We start from the raw sequence: 17,478 nt of genomic DNA, 5'->3' as shown, positions 1-17,478 counted from the left end.
TTGTTAGAAACATTTATAAAACATGATTTGAGGAAAAGTAGGATTTTCTTTCCTCCTAATTTATGTAAAAGCAAAGCAAAAAAAAAAAAAAAAGTATTGTCCTAGAGAAAATGTACAAGACAAAGCAACAGGTGATCTACATAAAAGTGCAATAGAAATATAGTTCCCAAGGGCGCCTGGGTGGCTCAGTCAGTTAAGCATCTGACTTAAGCTCAGGTCATGATCTCTTGGTTCATGGGTTCAAACCCTGTGTCTGGCTCTGTGCTCACAGCTCAGAGCCTGGAGTCTGCTTTGGATTCTGTGTCTCCCTTTCTCTCTGCCCCTCCCCTGTTGCACTCTCTCTGTCTCTCTGTCTCAAAAATAAATAAATATTTTTAAAAAATAAAAAGAAATATAGCTCCCATATTTAATACTCAAATAAATTGTCTAAAAATATACACACTGATAAATCATATTTTTAATCAAAGTAGCAAACAATTTTCCATTTTGGCCTCTAAAACTAAAATTTGTATTGTTTGAGACCCTACAAATACAAATAGCTTGGTCGGTAAACTTATCCATGGAAATAAAGGTATTTCTGAAAACTGATTTTTCATAGATGTGTGCTAATTTCCTACAAAGATAATATTTGACTGGTGAGATGACTTTACTCTCCACTAAATTTTTCCAAAATAAGTATACAAAAACATCATTGCAAAGCAACTGATGCATAGAGAAGTTGAATCACATATTCAAACAAGTGCAGATGAGCTGAATTACTGAATTCTAGTAAATTCTAGAATTATTGAATATAGGGCTATGCTAGATTTTACTGATTTAAAAAAAAAATCAAAGCTACCTCTGAACAAGTGGTTGATCAGAATTCTAGGCTGGATTGGAATGATGATTATGGCTGATTAGCTTTCCACAGAGGTTTCAAGACCACCAGCCCCTGATAATTCCTAGGGGCACCTTCTGATGAAGGTCAATCCCCATTCCTGTTAATTTAGGTTTCATCTCACCAGTGAATTCTCATTGTTTTCTGTCAAAATCTTATGATATCAATATGATGTTTTGATATATTGTGAGGCTTCAGTATAGTAGAATAGAACTTTGGAGTTAATGATATTCAAGTTATAAACTGATGCCACCTGATTACAATCAAGTTTATTGCTAAAGTATAAATAAACATGTCCTCCCTTAGGGCTTGATCTGAAGGTGATTGAAAGTATTTGCAAAATACCTAGCATAGAGACTAGTACAAAGACTCCCAATAGATAAAAAAAGTATTTCTATTAAGACCGATTTAATCTCAAATTTGATTCAGTGCTTATTCAGAAACTGCTCATTAGAACACATTCCAGTGATCCTTCAAACTTTGCTTATTAGAAAACTTTCAATTTTACATTTAAAATTTTAAGAGGATTAATAGCTCATGAATATTTTCTGAAAGAATTTATAATCTTTAAAATAAGCGAACCCAAGAAAATAACTTATGGAAATATTATATTTTAACAGTTTTCTATTTTTTTCCTCTTTTTAAAATTTACTCTGAGTGTTAATCTAGTAATACGAATATGTGTGATAACACAAACAATATAACTAAATCATAAAAACAGTAGCCTAATTGTTGAGGATTAAGAATATATTTAGATTCACTCTTGTGTGATTATATAAAATTCATTAGCTAATGATTAAACATGGCTGGTAAAAAATTAAATCATCTATAGATCTTTTAATCCATTTTCAAAGTATAGTGGAGTGTAAATGACAAAGATGGAGTATTTGCCTTTATAAAACTTATAACCCTAATATTTTGTAACAGACCTACTTCACTTCTTGAGGAAGTGACTCCTTTTGTAATATTTACTTAAGCAAGTTGTCTCAGGTCACTGACTGTTAAATAAATCTAGTTAAGTAAGAGTAATGCAGGTTAAAGATGTAAGGATTCCTTACCACACACTGCATTAACTTTCTTGCTCAATAATTCCCCTTGCTGAGAAGTTTCCGGTTCTCAGATGTAGCATGGTATAATAATCGATTATTTATATAACGTTTTTACTCTGGTGCATATAGCTTAGGAGCTTTAGATCTTATCCTTTCTGTTCCCAGTTTATGTAACAAAAATACTTTTATATTTCTCATAGAGGTTATAGGAAATGATACGAGTCTATGTATGTAAGACTTTAAAAAAAAAAGAGGAGCAGCATGATCTTAATATAATGTCAGTAGAATAGTCACTTTTAGACTAATTGCAAATTAATGATATATGCTAACTGATGATAGAGTATGATCATCTTATTTATTTATTTATTTTAAATGTTTATTTTGGAGACAGAAACAGAAAGAGTGCAATCAGGGGAGGGGCAGAGAGAGGGAGACAGAGGATCTGAAGCGGGCTCTGCGCTGACAGCAGACAGCCTGATGCAGGGTTTAAACTCCTGATTCCCCGTGAGATCCTGACCTAAGCCAAAGTGGAACACTCAACCAACTGAGCCACCCAGGTGCCCCAAGTATGATCATTTTAAATCACAAGTTTTAGAGGTGCTTAGAGGCTTAGCGATTATTTAGTCCATTATGAAACCTAGGTTCAGAAAAATGTGGTGACTTGGACTAATCAGTTGGTGAGTGGGAATTAAAGACTGATGTCCCATCTTACATATCAGCTTAATTGTCATTACCTCATGCTTCCATTTAAAAGACTTAACTTTCTGACTATTTAAAAAATAATTTAATTACATAATAATACAGTCCCCTGGGAAATCTTTAGACTGTTGCAAATAAGGTTAAAGTCCAATTTGATCACCAGGCCAATTCCACAGCATCTTTCTTCAGAAGGGTGAGCAAATTTCATGTGGTGAATATATTATTTTGGATTAAGTTTAGTGAAAAATAATAGAACCCCCCCCCCCCCAAACAGTATCTGAAACAAAATGTAAATTCAGTCTCATATTTCAGCAGTGGAGATATTACCCATCTAGGCTGACTGATGCTCCTGGGTGTCAGGGTCGCTGCTTCTTTCTCTTGTTTCTCCATAATGGTGGCCTCCAATTTAAGTCAAGATAGCAGCTGGAGCAAGCAACAGTCATTATATTGCTCTCCAGCTACAGGAGAAAGTGTACCTTCCCTCCTCTAAGAAGTTTTATATAATTTTCATTTGGAATCCATTGTGCAAAAGTTAGCCATACAGACCTACCTAGCTTCAAGAGGAGCTAGGAAATGCAGTCTTTATTCCAGGAAGCTTCATGACCAGCTAAAAGCTAGGGCTTAATTTTTATGGAAAAGGGAGGTCAGTGTTTGTTATAGTGAGTGCCCAGGGGCAGCAAGAATTCTACTTCTTACTATTTCTTTTTCCTGTCTGGCCTAGATGTCTGTTAAAAACCTCAGTCATTAACAAGAGAGCCAGGCCTGGCAGAATATCAGGAGTTCTTTTCTCATTAACAGATAGTACCTAAAAACTATTCTCCCAGCTTTTCATGTCTGATATACCTGGGAATAATTTTGATCTTCCTCGGCACTCTCATAAGCATCTGTTCCCAGGAACAATAACAACAATAGGAATAAAACAATAAGTGCAAAATATATAATAAATTGAACAACTCACCAAATGATATTATGTATGTTTTCATGATTATACAAGTGTATACATAAACTATAGAAGATAAATTTAAAGGAAGCATGCAAAATGGATAATGATATGTTACCTTGGTTGTTGTGGGATTGAGGTTGGTAATCAAATTTGACTATAATTTATCTGTAATAATCCGAGGATTTACAACAAAACGAGGTGTGTTTGGGGTGGGAGGTGTGGGGAGACTTACTATGTGGAAACCTTTAAGACTCTAGAGTATCTTAATTGAATAGCTTATCTTAATTGGAATACCATGGCTGTCTAATTAAGATAGTTGGTTTTGGTTGCTCACAACCAAAACCTTATATCATTTATATAATTGATCAATGATATATATCAATGATTCTTATTTTTTTTAACTTTATGTATTTATTTTTGAAAGAGAGACAGAGTGAGCAGGGGAGGGGCAGAGAGAGAAGGAGAGAGAGAATGTGAAGCAGGCTCCATGCTGTCAGCACAGAACCTGATGTAGGGCTTGAATTCACAACCATGAGATTATGACCTGAGACGAAAATAAGAGGCAGACGCTTAACCGACTGAGTCACTCAGGCGCCCCAATAGAAACTAATTCTAATGAACTAAACAAAAAAATGAATTTATTGGAGGAGTACCGATACCTATTATCATGGATAGGAAGAAAAGGCTGAATGTAGTAGGAATGTAGTAGCTGTGTAGTAGGAATTAAAAACAGACACTATAACCCCAACTGATTTTTATTCTTGTGTCTCTCTGTTTATGGCATACAATCTCATGAGGTGAAATGGCATTGGTCAAGCTTGAGGCACAAGTGAAGAGGGAAGGGAGAGAGGGAGAGAGAGAATCTTAAGCAGGCTCCACTCAGCGTGGAGCCTGACACAGGGCTTGATCTCATGACCATGAGATCTTGACCTGAGCCGAAATCAAGGGTCAGATGCTTAACCGACTGAGCCACCCAGGTGCCCTGATATCATCAATATTTAAAAAAAAAAGTGTTCCAGGAATAGCCATTTCTTTCCTGAATTCTTAAAATTTATTTTATCAAGACAAAATTGACATATAATATTAGTTTCAGATGTACAACATAATGATTCAATATATGTATATATGTGTATATAAATGATCACCCCAGTAAGTCTAGTTAACATCCATTGCCACACATAGTTATAAATTCTTTTTTTGTGTGGTGAAAACTTCTAAGATCTACTCTTATCAACTTCCAAATATACAATACAGTATTATTAATTATAGTTAATATAGTTATACCGTGTTGTATATTACATCCCAGCTTACTCATTTTATTACTTCTCTTGAATTCTTTTTTTTAAATATTTTATTTTTTTTAAGTCATCTTTACACCCAATGTGGGGATTGAATTCACAATCCTGAGATCAAGAGATGTATGTTCCACTAACTGAGCCAGAGGCACCCCTGTTTCTTTTTATCTGACAAAGATAACTCAACTTAGTTTCCTTTTTTTTTTTTTTGCTTTGTTTATGTCCTCATAGAGCTAAGATTAATGCTTTATCCCAATAAGGGAATTGGATTAGGTTTCTAGTGTTCTAATTTTCTTATATTAAGTAAATAAATTATATGTAAATTGTAGGCAATCTAAAATTATTGTGGGTAGTGAGAGGTATAAATACACTGAATTTGCATGGTATGATAAAAAGAATAAAATGGGCATGTAAATGAAATTAACTGTTTCTGGCTTGAGTATTGATATAGACATATATATTATTTACGCACTTGACTCCAATTATTTGTAAAGATTCTATAACTGTATAAAATTATATCGAGGAATATAGTAAATTATAATAATTGTGTATGATTTATAATGATTGTGTGTATAGTTTTTGTGTTATAAGGAATTGTCACTTGGAATAGAGAAGTGCGGTTGTTGGTCCCTGAGTGCCTTTAATATATTTGTTTTCTAATATATTATAACTGAAGACCTGCATTTTGCAGGACATTAACAAGTGCTGGTAAAGACCTGCAAGATAATTTTCTGAAGGCTCTGGCAGTGAGAGAAGAAGACAATCACAATGGAAAAGTGAGCGTGAGTACCTACATCCTAAAAATGTATACTTTAAAGGCACAGTTGGTGTCAATAATATACATTTTAATATCTTCCCTGAGAAGTAATTCATGAGGGATATAATAAGGCTCTTTGTTTTATATATTATACAATTTATATAGAAAAAAAAATTTATTCCCACTTACAACTGTGGAAGTACCCAAATGGTGAATAAAAAATAGAATCCCACACATCTATTGTAGAGAAAATGCATGACTCTTTGTGCTGGTCTTATGCTGAAAATTCCTGCTCTAGCTCAGCCTCCTGGTATGCTCTACCAAGTCACATCATCTACTGTCCCCCAAGTTTTGCCCTATGCCTACCTGATTTCATACTGCCTTCAGAAGATAGTCCTGTAGTCTGCCTTGTAGTCCTACATTTGGAGATGTGATACAAACCACATGATGGAGAAGCATAATTTTTAATCACCATGGATAATATATTATTACTATATTAAAATGTATGCTAGATAATATATGTAAAAGTGTTAATATTTTTGGAATACATATTTACTTTCACCTTTTGTTAATATAATACTAGTAATATCAGTCTTCTGTAGGTCTTAAAATGTTCCAAGTCAAGGATGAAAAAAGGCAAATGTGACTTACAGAAAAATCCTCAGAAGTAGTGTGATGAAAAATTTATAGCAACAGAAAAATATGTGTATAAGGAGGTCTATTTTACTAAAGTTTTCTCAAAAAGTAGTTGGAATTTTTCTCACTGTCAGGGCCCTTGAAAATTTTACATGCGGACAAAATCCTCACTATACTTTAGAGAGAGAAAAGATCATATTTTGGTCAGCCAATTGAATAGAATTAACCTGGACTTGAAATTAGGGAGATTCTTGGAGGAGTTGATAAGAGGTGAAGTTGGAAATATGGATAAAGAGTAAACTCTGATAGGCCTTGTAAATTACAACAGAAAAGTTTGAAATTTACCTGACTCTAAATAGAAAGAGCAGCTAAAAAGATGGGAATAAAGGCAAAAGAATGTGATGGCACAGGAATCCATCATAAGGACTTACAAGAAGGAACAAATGATCATTAGTGATCAAACAAGACAGGGATTAAAAAAACATCCATACAGATATATATATATATCAAATATATATATATATTTGACAAGAAAAATTCCATCTATAGTAAGGGTGGAAATTTGATTCCATAAGGTTGAAAAAAATGGCCATGGTTAGATATTAGACCAACAAACACAAATAGCTTTAGAGACCCAAAACCCACATTTTTAACCAAAGTGGCATACTTCCTCTCAAAAATATCTTTTTTAAGTCTTTCTCTCCTATTGCAATTTCCTTTAATAATGAGTGCAGACTTATCTGCTCATTTACCCAGATAGAAGCATGTCAGTCACTATGGATTCCCTACTCTCTCTCTCACTCATGTTGAACGAACCACTAATTTCTCCTAAATATAAATCAAGTCACTTCACTTTTCACCCTCTCAACTATCATTTACTTTGATTCAAACTACCATTCTATTTTAAGTAAATTGCTATCATAGCCTCCTAAACGATACACTTATGTATTTTCTTACCCACCTCCCATCCATTTGCCAGTCACTCAATACATTTTCTTGTGCACCTGCTCATGCCTGGAACTGTTCTAGTCCCTGGGACACTGAGGTACTGCAGAATCCATGACCTTAAAGGGTTTATAGTTGAGAGAAGGAGATAGAAAATAAGTAAGCAAAATAAAAGTGGCACAATTAATTTCAGCTCTGAATAGGTACTATGGAAAACATAAATAATAAAATTGAATAAAAAGATATTGAGTAGAGAGTAGTTGGTTGCTTTAGCTACAGTATATAGGAAAATCACTTTGAGGAGGTGACATCTGTTGGACTTGAATGAAGTGAAGAAGATAGCCACAGAATTTGAAGGGAGAGACACCCCAAACAGATAATGATTTGAGAGGGAGAGATAGCCCAAGAAAAAGGTACAGCATATTAAAGGTTCCTGAGATAATAGCAATTGTGACATATTCAAAGACGGTAAGAAGACCAGAATGGCTGGAATATATTTATTGAAAGGGATTGTAGAGACAGATGAGGCCAGAGTGGAAGTCACAGCCAGAAAATACAGGTTTTAAGGAATTTTGATTTTGTTCTTTAATTTTAATTTTTATATTCTTCTATTTTTGAACTAGAAAGTTGATAGGCAACTTAAAGAAATAACCCTAATCTGGTTTACACTTTAGAAAGATTGATCTCACTGCTGCTGTGTGGGGTGGAAAATGTGCGAAGGAGGCCTAGCACAGAGGCAAGGAGGTAAGATAGGGAGCTTTTGTAATCAACCAGCAAGAGGTGAAACTCTTACAAGGTGGTACTATTAGAGATAAAGGGAAGTTAGTGAATCCTGTCTGTGTTTTGGTGGCAGAACAGAAAGGACTCGTTGATGTGTTTGATGTAGAATATTAAAGAAAGGAAAGCAAGATGACTACTACGTTTTTGGCTTGAACAAGAGGTAGATGATGTTGCTACTCACTGTGGCAGGAGAACTCTTGAGGAATGCTGGTTTCCAGAATCAATAATGAAATTGTGCCGTGCTGGCAGTGTTAATTTTGTAATGCCTCTTAGGTACTCAAGTGGAGAAGTTGATTGGTCTTTTACATATAGGGATTTAGAACTTAGAGGAGAAGTCTTGGCTAGAATATAAATCTGAAAGATACCTATACCTAAATGGTATGGAAAGTCATGGACTTGCAGATATTTACTAGGCGGAGGTAAAGAAAAGTGAAGTCCAGTGATCTTTATGAAACCCCAACATTTAGAGATCTGGAATGTGTGAAAGAGCCAGCAAACAATACTGAGAAGTAGCAAGTAGGAGAAAAGTAGAAGAAAAGTCAAGTGGGAGCAATGCTACAAACATGGGAGAAGAAGCAATTTTATTATTATTATTATTATTTTTAGTGTTGTTTCTCTTTTTTTTTTTATGAAATTTATTGACAAATTGGTTTCCATACAACACCCAGTGCTCATCCCAAAAGGTGCCCTCCTCAATACCCATCACCCACCCTCTCCTCCCTCCCACCCCCCATCAACCCTCAGTTTGTTCTCAGTTTTTAACAGTCTCTTATGCTTTGGCTCTCTCCCATTCTAACCTCTTTTTTTTTTTCCTTCCCCTCCCACATGGGTTCCTGTTAAGTTTCTCAGGATCCACATAAGAGTGAAAACATATGGTATCTGTCTTTCTCTGTATGGCTTATTTCACTTAGCATCACACTCTCCAGTTCCATCCACGTTGCTACAAAAGGCCATATTTCATTTTTTCTCATTGCCACATAATATTCCATTGTGTATATAAACCACAATTTCTTTATCCATTCATCAGTTGATGGACATTTAGGCTCTTTCCATAATTTGGCTATTGTTGAGAGTGCTGCTATGAACATTAGGGTGCAAGTGGCCCTATGCATCAGTACTCCTGTATCCCTTGGATAAATTCCTAGCAGTGCTATTGCTGGGTCATAGGGTAGGTCTATTTTTAATTTTCTGAGGAACCTCCACACTGCTTTCCAGAGCGGCTGCACCAATTTGCATTCCCACCAACAGTGCAAGAGGGTTCCCGTTTCTCCACATCCTCTCCAGCATCTATAGACTCCTGATTTGTTCATTTTGGCCACTCTGACTGGCGTGAGGTGATACCTGAGTGTGGTTTTGATTTGTATTTCCCTGATAAGGAGAGACGCTGAACATCTTTTCATGTGCCTGTTGGCCATCCGGATGTCTTCTTTAGAGAAGTGTCTATTCATGTTTTCTGCCCATTTCTTCACTGGGTTGTTTTTCGGGTGTGGAGTTTGGTGAGCTCTTTATAGATTTTGGATACTAGCCCTTTGTCCGATATGTCATTTGCAAATATCTTTTCCCATTCCGTTGGTTGCCTTTTAGTTTTGTTGGTTGTTTCCTTTGCTGTGCAGAAGCTTTTTATCTTCATAAGGTTCCAGTAATTCACTTTTGCTTTTAATTCCCTTGCCTTTGGGGATGTGTCGAGTAAGAGATTGCTACGGCTGAGGTCAGAGAGGTCTTTTCCTGCTTTCTCCTCTAAGGTTTTGATGGTTTCCTGTCTCACATTTAGGTCCTTTATCCATTTTGAGTTTATTTTTGTGAATGGCGTGAGAAAGTGGTCTAGTTTCAACCTTCTGCATGTTGCTGTCCAGTTCTCCCAGCACCATTTGTTAAAGAGGCTGTCTTTTTTCCATTGGATGTTCTTTCCTGCTTTGTCAAAGATGAGTTGGCCATACGTTTGTGGGTCTAGTTCTGGGGTTTCTATTCTATTCCATTGGTCTATGTGTCTGTTTTTGTGCCAGAAGGAGCAATTTTAAAGGAAAGAATGCTCACCATGTCAGATGCTGCCGAGAGGTCAAATAAGATGATGCCTAAGTTTTCCCTGGCTGTTGTAACAAGTTACTACAAACTGGGGGGTTGAACACAACAGAAACTTATTTTCTCACAGAAAGTCTTATTTCACAGAAGTCTGAAATGAAGATGTTGGCAGAACCAAGTTCTCTCCAAAGATCTAGGGGAGAATCTCTTCTATGCCTTTCCCTTAACTACTGGTGTTTCTGGAAATCACTGGTGTTCTTTGGTTTGTAGACCTATCACTCTAATCTATGCCTCCATTATCACACAATTCTCCTTCTGCACCTGTGTTTCTGTCTTCTGTTTTCATAAAAACACCGATCATATTGGATCCTCCTCCCTAATTGAATATGATCTAATCTTAATTTTATTATACATACAAAGACCTTATTTCCAAATAAGGTCACATTCATAAGTACCAAGGGTTAAACCTTCAACATATCTTTTTTGGACACCTGGGGGGCATGATTCAACCCACAACAAATGATAAATAGTTTGACATTGTTTTTGGCTAGGTAAATATCATGGTTACATTGGCAAGGGCTGTTTCAGTGATGGGAATGGGTAAATGTCTCATTGGAGTAGGTAGAAAAAAGAAAAAAGTGTGTAATACAGGGAGAAACAACTGTTTTATTGATTTTTGCACTGTCACTGGATAAGGCTTGGAGTCCAAGTAGTTTGTTTTGTTGTGTTTTAATTTTAGATGGATAATATTAACCCATGTTTTATGTTAATAGGAATGATCCAGTAGAGAGAGGGGTATTGATGGTGTAGGAGAAAAAGGAAATGATTGATGAAAAGAAGTCCTTAAAAGGAAGATCAGGTCCAGAACACTAGGGAAGGGTTTGTCTTTGAGAGGGGCAGAAGCCATTTGTAAAGTTATAGCAGGAGGGAAGAAAGATCTATAGGCACACCAGCTAAGTTGGTTGGTGAATTTGAGTTTGGGAAGATGAGACAGCTCTGCTATGAGTGTATCTATTTTTTCTGCATCATTGCTCTGAATGATCTTTAATTACGTCATTATGGATTTGTCTTTTCCCTAGAGAAGGCCTCAGACTTAACTTTTATTGAGTATGCTAAAGAGTTAACATTGTATGTTGGATGGGTGGTCACTGATTTTGAAATTGGAATCTTATCAGACTCATAGTTTGCTGACACGAAAATAACATGGTCATTTATTTGGGCCTTTGAATTTGTGGTATTATTGTAATCAGCAGAATACATATCATTATATCAAGAGTGGCATTTAAGGCTTAATTTTCTATTTCCTATTCTAGGCTTAAAGCAGACTCCAAATGGGTTTATAGAAAACTATAAGAGAATACAACATGTTTTAGACAAAGCTAATTATGACGACCACAAGCTTATTTAAAAGCCATTTAGTAAATGGATATGCTTTTTAAAAAGTAGTCCTATAAAGTATACAATATTCATGAGATTTGAATCTATATTAATTTGCTGTCAGCAGAAATTATATGTGAATTTTATGAGGTCTGAACTCTCCAAGGGACATGACTATTTCCTAAGCATTAGTATTTCTCTACATAGTGAGTACAAAATAAATGGAGAATTTCAACCCAGAGGCTCACTTGCTACTCTTTTTGTTTCATTTTAATGAAAGTACACGCTGGAAAAATTATGATATAGTTTTAGAACTGACATAATTGATCTGCATGGCCTAATAAGGCTTGAAGGGCTAATTCCATAGCAATTTTCTTAGGTAATTTTTGTTAAATGCATCTAGGAAATTAGAAAAAGATTGGATTTACTTTCCCACACTCACAACTTTTTATTTTATTGTTAAGTTGGGTGATCCCAGGTTTCAAATGCTATTTGGTGTAATTGAACCTTGTTCTGGGTGTTCTCTTTCTCTCTCTGGTCAACTAATTGCAAAATTGATTTACTAGTTTTCTCCATTTAGGCCTTGAACTTACTCTGCTATAGAACCTAGAGCTTGGGGAAATGTCATTCTTCTCTGTCCCCACTTCCCAGTGGGCCTCCACCCTAATACTTTGAATGCTAAAGTTATAGGATTACTTGCTTATTATATACACTCGTACCATTTCTACAGACCTACTGCATAGACATGTAGTCTTAGCTTTATGACCTGGGAAGGAACAGCGTTTTATGACAATTAAAAGTTTGTATAACTGTTACTAAAAGAATACAAATTCTTGGAAATAGAATTCCTTTAAAGATTTCAGTGGAGGGGCAACTGGTTGGCTCAGTCAGTTAAGTGCCTGACTCTTGATTTTGGCTCAGGTCTTGATCTCATGGTTCATGAGATTGAGTCCCACGTTGGGCTCCATGCTGACAGTGCGGACCCTGCTTGGGATTTTCTCTCCCTCTCTCTCTGCCTCTCCCCTGCTCTTGTGTGTTCACTCTCTCCTTTTCCCTCTCTTTAAGAATGAATAAACATGTAAAACAATAAATAAAGATTTCAGTGAATCAGTGGGTCAGATGCTATGGACTTAAATATTGTTTAGATAAATCATTTTTAAGTAAAGCTTGTATTAATCTGAAGATTACTTGATTTAATTCAATAATCAATATTATGAATGTCTCTGAATTTCATATGTAGCATATACTGCATATAAGTGTATGTATAATTTGTGAATATGCATATATATATATATATATAAATACTTTATACAAAAACACACACATCCTTTCCTTACATTTGCCCACAAATACTCTTGTTTTAGATTAGACAAAACATTGAGACTTATGTACAATTCATATACAAAATGTTAAAAGGATTTTTATTAAGTATGTAGTGCTTCATATGACAGATACAATGTTTTCCTACTAAAATAACTAATTTAATTTAGCTTAAATTAAATTAAATTAAATTTTTGAAGTTTATTTATTTTGAGGTGGGGAGGGGCAGAGAGAGAGGGAGAGAGAAAATCCTAAGTAGGCTCTGCTCTGTCAGCCCAGAGACTGATGTGGGGCTCAATCTCATGAACTGTAAGATCATGACCTGACCCAAGATCAAAAGTTGGATGCTTAACTGACTGAGCTACCCAGATGCCCCTAAATTTATTTTTAATGTGTTCCATGCATGTATGAAAATGTTTCTACCTCATGATTCTTATATTAAAGATTTAAAAATTCTTTAAAAACTAAAATAATTAACCATTTCTTTCTCATTTATAAGGAGATTTATTGCTTCCTGAGAAAGTGTAATTTTCTAATTGCTTATGCTAATGAAGTTTTTAACACTACCACCACAGTGAGGCATTCATTAAGTACATGTTTATGATAAATGCTTGGAAAAAAAACTAAGTAAGTTTGGTTCTAGATATCCAGAAACTCTGAGGCAAATCACACTGATGTGTAGATGGACATAAATTTATGGATTTTTGGTGGTCTTTCAGGTTTTCTGTATACAGTATCATGTCATCTGCAAATAGTGAGAGTTTTACTTCTTCCTTGTCAATTTGGATGCCTTTTATTTATTTTTGTTGTCTTAGTTCTGTGGCTAGAACTTCCAGTACCATGTTAAATAAAAGTGGTAAGAGTGGACATCCCTGGCTTGTTCCTGACCATGGAGGAAAAGCTCTCAGTTTTTCCCCATTTAGGGTGATATTAGGTGTGAGATTTTTCATATATGGCTTTTATTATGTTGAGGTATGTTCCTTCTATGGCATGATACTATATACAGAAAACCTGAAAGGCTCCACCAAAAAACTTCTGTAACTGATAAACGAATTCAGCAAAACTGCAGGATACAAAAATCAATGTACAGAAATCTGTTGCATTTCTATACACCAATAATGAAGCAGCAGAAAGAAAAATTAAGGAATCAATACCATTTACAGTTGCACCAAAAACAATAAGATGCCTAGGAATAAACTAAGGAGATGAAAGACCTCTATTCTGAAAACTGTAAAACACTAATGAAATAAATTGAAAATGACACAAAAAATGGAAAGACATTCCATACTCATATATTGGAAGAACAAATATTGTTAAAATGTCTACACTACCCAAAGTAATCTATACGTTTAACGCAATCCCTATCAAAATGCCACCAGCATTTTTCACACAGCTAGAACAAACAATCCTAAAATTGTATGGTACCACAAAAGACCTCGAATAGCCAAAGCAATCCTGAAAAAGAAATCAAAGCTGGAAACATCACAATTCCAGAGTTCAAGCGGTATTACAAAGCTGTAGTCATCAAGACAGTATGGTACTGGCACAAAAACAGACACATAGATCAATGGAAGAGAAAAGAGAACCCAGAAATGAACCTACCACTATTTGGTCAATAATCTTCGACAAAGCAGGAAAGAATATCCAATGGGAAAACAACAGTCTCTTCAACAAATGGTGTTGGGAAAACTGGACAGCTACATGCAGAAGAATGAAACTGGATCACTTTCTTACAGCATACACAAAAATAAACTCAAAATGGATTAAAGACCTATATGTGAGACCTGAAACCATAAAAATCCTGGAAGAGAAAGTGGTTACTTCTTTGACATCAGCTTTAGTACCTTCTTTCTAGATATGTTTCCTGAGGCAAGGGCAACAAAAGCGAATATAAAATATTGGAACTACATAAAAAAAAAAACAAAACAAAACAAAAAAAAAACTTCTGCACAGTGAAGGAAACAATCAACAAAACTAAAAGACAACCTACAGAATGGAAGAGAATGTTTGCAAATGATATATCTGATAAAGGGTTAGTAGTCAGGGGAGCCTGGGTGTCTCAGTCAGTTGAGTGTCCATCTCTTGATTTTGGCTTAGGTCATGATCCCAGGGTCCTGGGATAGAAACCCGTGTCAGGCTCCATGCTGAGTGTGGAGCCTGCCTATGATTATTTCTCCCTCCCCCTCTGTCTTCTCCCCAACTTGTGCACTTTTTCTCTCTTTTTTTAAAAAAAGGTTAGTATCCAATATATATAAAGAATCTATAAAATGCAACTCCCCCAAAATGAATAATCTAGTTAAACAATGGGCAGAGGACATGAATAGACATTTTTCCAAAGAAGACATATAGATGGCCAATAGACACATGAAAATATGCTCAATATCACTTATCATAAGGGAAATAAAATCAAAACTACAATGAGATATCATTTCTCACTTGTCAAAATAGCTAAAATCAATGACATAAGAAACAACAGGTGTTGGCAAGGATGTGGAGAAAGAGCAACCCTCTTGCACTGTTGGTAGGAATGCAAACTGATGCAGCCATTCTGGAAAACAGCATGCAGTTTCCTCAAAAAGTTAAAAATAGACCTACCCTACAATCCAGCAATTGTACTACTAGGTATTTATCCAAAGAATACAAAAGTAGTAATTCAAAGAGATACATGAACCCTGATGTTTATAGCAGCATTATCTACAATAGTCCAATTATGGAAATAGCCCACATGCTCATCAATTGATGAATGGATAAAGAAGATATACATATACATGTATATATGTATATATATACACATATTGGAATATTATTATGGAAAAAATACATATTATGGAATATTAGTTAGTAATAAAAAAGAATGAAATCTTGTCATCTGCAATGATATGGATGGAGCTAGAAAGTATTACACTAAGGGAAATAAGTCAGAGAAAGACAGGTAACATATAGTTTCACTCGTATGTGCTATTTAAGAGACAAAAGAGCAAAGGGGGGAAAAAGAGAAAGAGAGAAGCAAACCATGAAAAAGATTCTTAACTATAGAGAATAAACTGATGGTTATGAGAAGGGAGGTGGGTAGGGGGTATGGGTTAAAAAGGTGATGTGGCTTAAGGAGTGCATTTGCTGTGATGAGCACTGGATATTGTGTGGAAGTGTAGAGTCACTATATTGTACACCTGAAACTAATATTACACTGTATGTTAACCAAGTGGAATTTAAATAAAAACTTAAAAAAAATCAGATAACTAAGCGTATTGTGTGAATACGTGAGATATTCATGTGAAATATTCACACAATGATTTCTGAGAAATCATTTTCTTAGAAAAATCAGTGAAAATGTTAAATAAGTTAAATATTTAAATGAAGCTGGGATTAAGAGTGTTCTTTTTTCCCTTGAAATCTCCAAAAATACCTTTACAGAAATGGTAAAATTATAGAGGTTGCTTGAGTGAAGATGTAATATCTTGAGAACATTTCATGTCTATGATAGAGACTAAAGAAAATTTTAATGGTCAAAATGTGATGATTGTGTGAAGGAAATACTAGGTGGAAATTGGAATAAAGAAGTAAAATGGCTCAGTGTGAGACAATAGTTTTCTATTTCCTTCTAGATTACTCTGAGATTTCTTTACATAGTTTATCAGTACGTTTATCTCCTATTTTGGTATCTATGATATAATTATCTTTTAGTTTTCTTACTTTCTTCTGACTTTTGATTTCATTCTCTTTCTTGGGCTGACTACCTTATAACTCTACTTGAAGCTGCATCCTTTCCACTATGCACATTTTTCCTTGGAATCATCCAGATCCTATACGTCCAGCCCCATGGATCTACTGCTGTACGTCTATTAATTAATTTATTCAATTATTCATTAAATGGTGAGAGCTATTCTATACTAGGCATTATACTAGCTTCTGGAGAAACAAATGGATTTCAAGTGCCTTATGAAACTAAAAGTTGCTTGGGAAAGAAAGTCAATAATCAAGTAAGCATACAAAAAAATCAAAATTATAACTGTGACAGGTGCTATGAAGGAAAAACACAAAAATCTCTCATTGCATATAAATGGGTCAGGAGATGATATCAGATTTTCAGACAAAATAATTAGGACATTTTTGTATGGAGAATGAACTATAGAGAGAATAAAACATGCAAGATACATGCCAATACATGCAAGATCAGATTAGAAAAAATGAAATAATAGCTTGGATCAGGAAGATGAGAGGGAAGACAAAGAGAACTGATTTGAGAGATATTTAGAAGGTAATATTGAAAAGGATGTGGTGACAAGATATAATTAAGACCAGGGTTGAAACAAAGGGCGTGGACATGGATAACTGGCCTCTGCAGCTGGAGAGATGGATGGGTAAATATGGTGCACTCAAAGATCAGGAATGGGGCAAAAAGAGATCATGGATCTGCTTTTGGGTATATTGAGTTTGAGTTGTTATGACAAAAGAAGTTGTTGAAATGTTAAGTATATAACTAACCTATCTGAAGAAAGATAGTTTCTATAGTCTTCTATAGTTTCATAGTCTTCTATATGAAGAAAGAAGACCTCCTAAAATCTACTCCAGTGTTTATCTACACATCGCTATGCCTCAGATGCTTACATTTGTATGCATTGAAGTTAATTTTCTTTTCCTCCTCTACTCCTCAGATCTTACATCCACTTGGTCACCAAGCCCAGTCAATTCTACCTTGTAAATATGTCTCAAATTAATGTGGGGTAAAAGGTCAGGAAGCCAAAGAGATAGGCAACAGCCATCTCTAAGGGCTCTGTTGT

General features: G+C 35.1%; 1 protein-coding gene across 5 annotated transcripts in view; it reads left to right on the top strand.

Moving 5' to 3' along the window:
- Positions 1–17,478, top strand: part of CFAP299 (cilia and flagella associated protein 299) — a 631,144-nt gene that overhangs the window by 217,827 nt on the left and 395,839 nt on the right. For all 5 annotated transcript variants that reach the window (XM_047857288.1, XM_047857287.1, XM_047857289.1 and 2 more), the window contains one exon: positions 5,555–5,645. In XM_047857288.1, the coding sequence (XP_047713244.1) occupies positions 5,555–5,645 (91 nt within the window). The remainder of the gene's footprint in view (positions 1–5,554; positions 5,646–17,478) is intronic.

Source organism: Prionailurus viverrinus, chromosome B1 (genome assembly GCF_022837055.1).
Source record: "Prionailurus viverrinus isolate Anna chromosome B1, UM_Priviv_1.0, whole genome shotgun sequence".
In the NCBI taxonomy this organism is placed as follows: Eukaryota; Metazoa; Chordata; class Mammalia; order Carnivora; family Felidae; genus Prionailurus; species Prionailurus viverrinus.
This window is presented reverse-complemented; position numbering and strand designations above follow the sequence as displayed.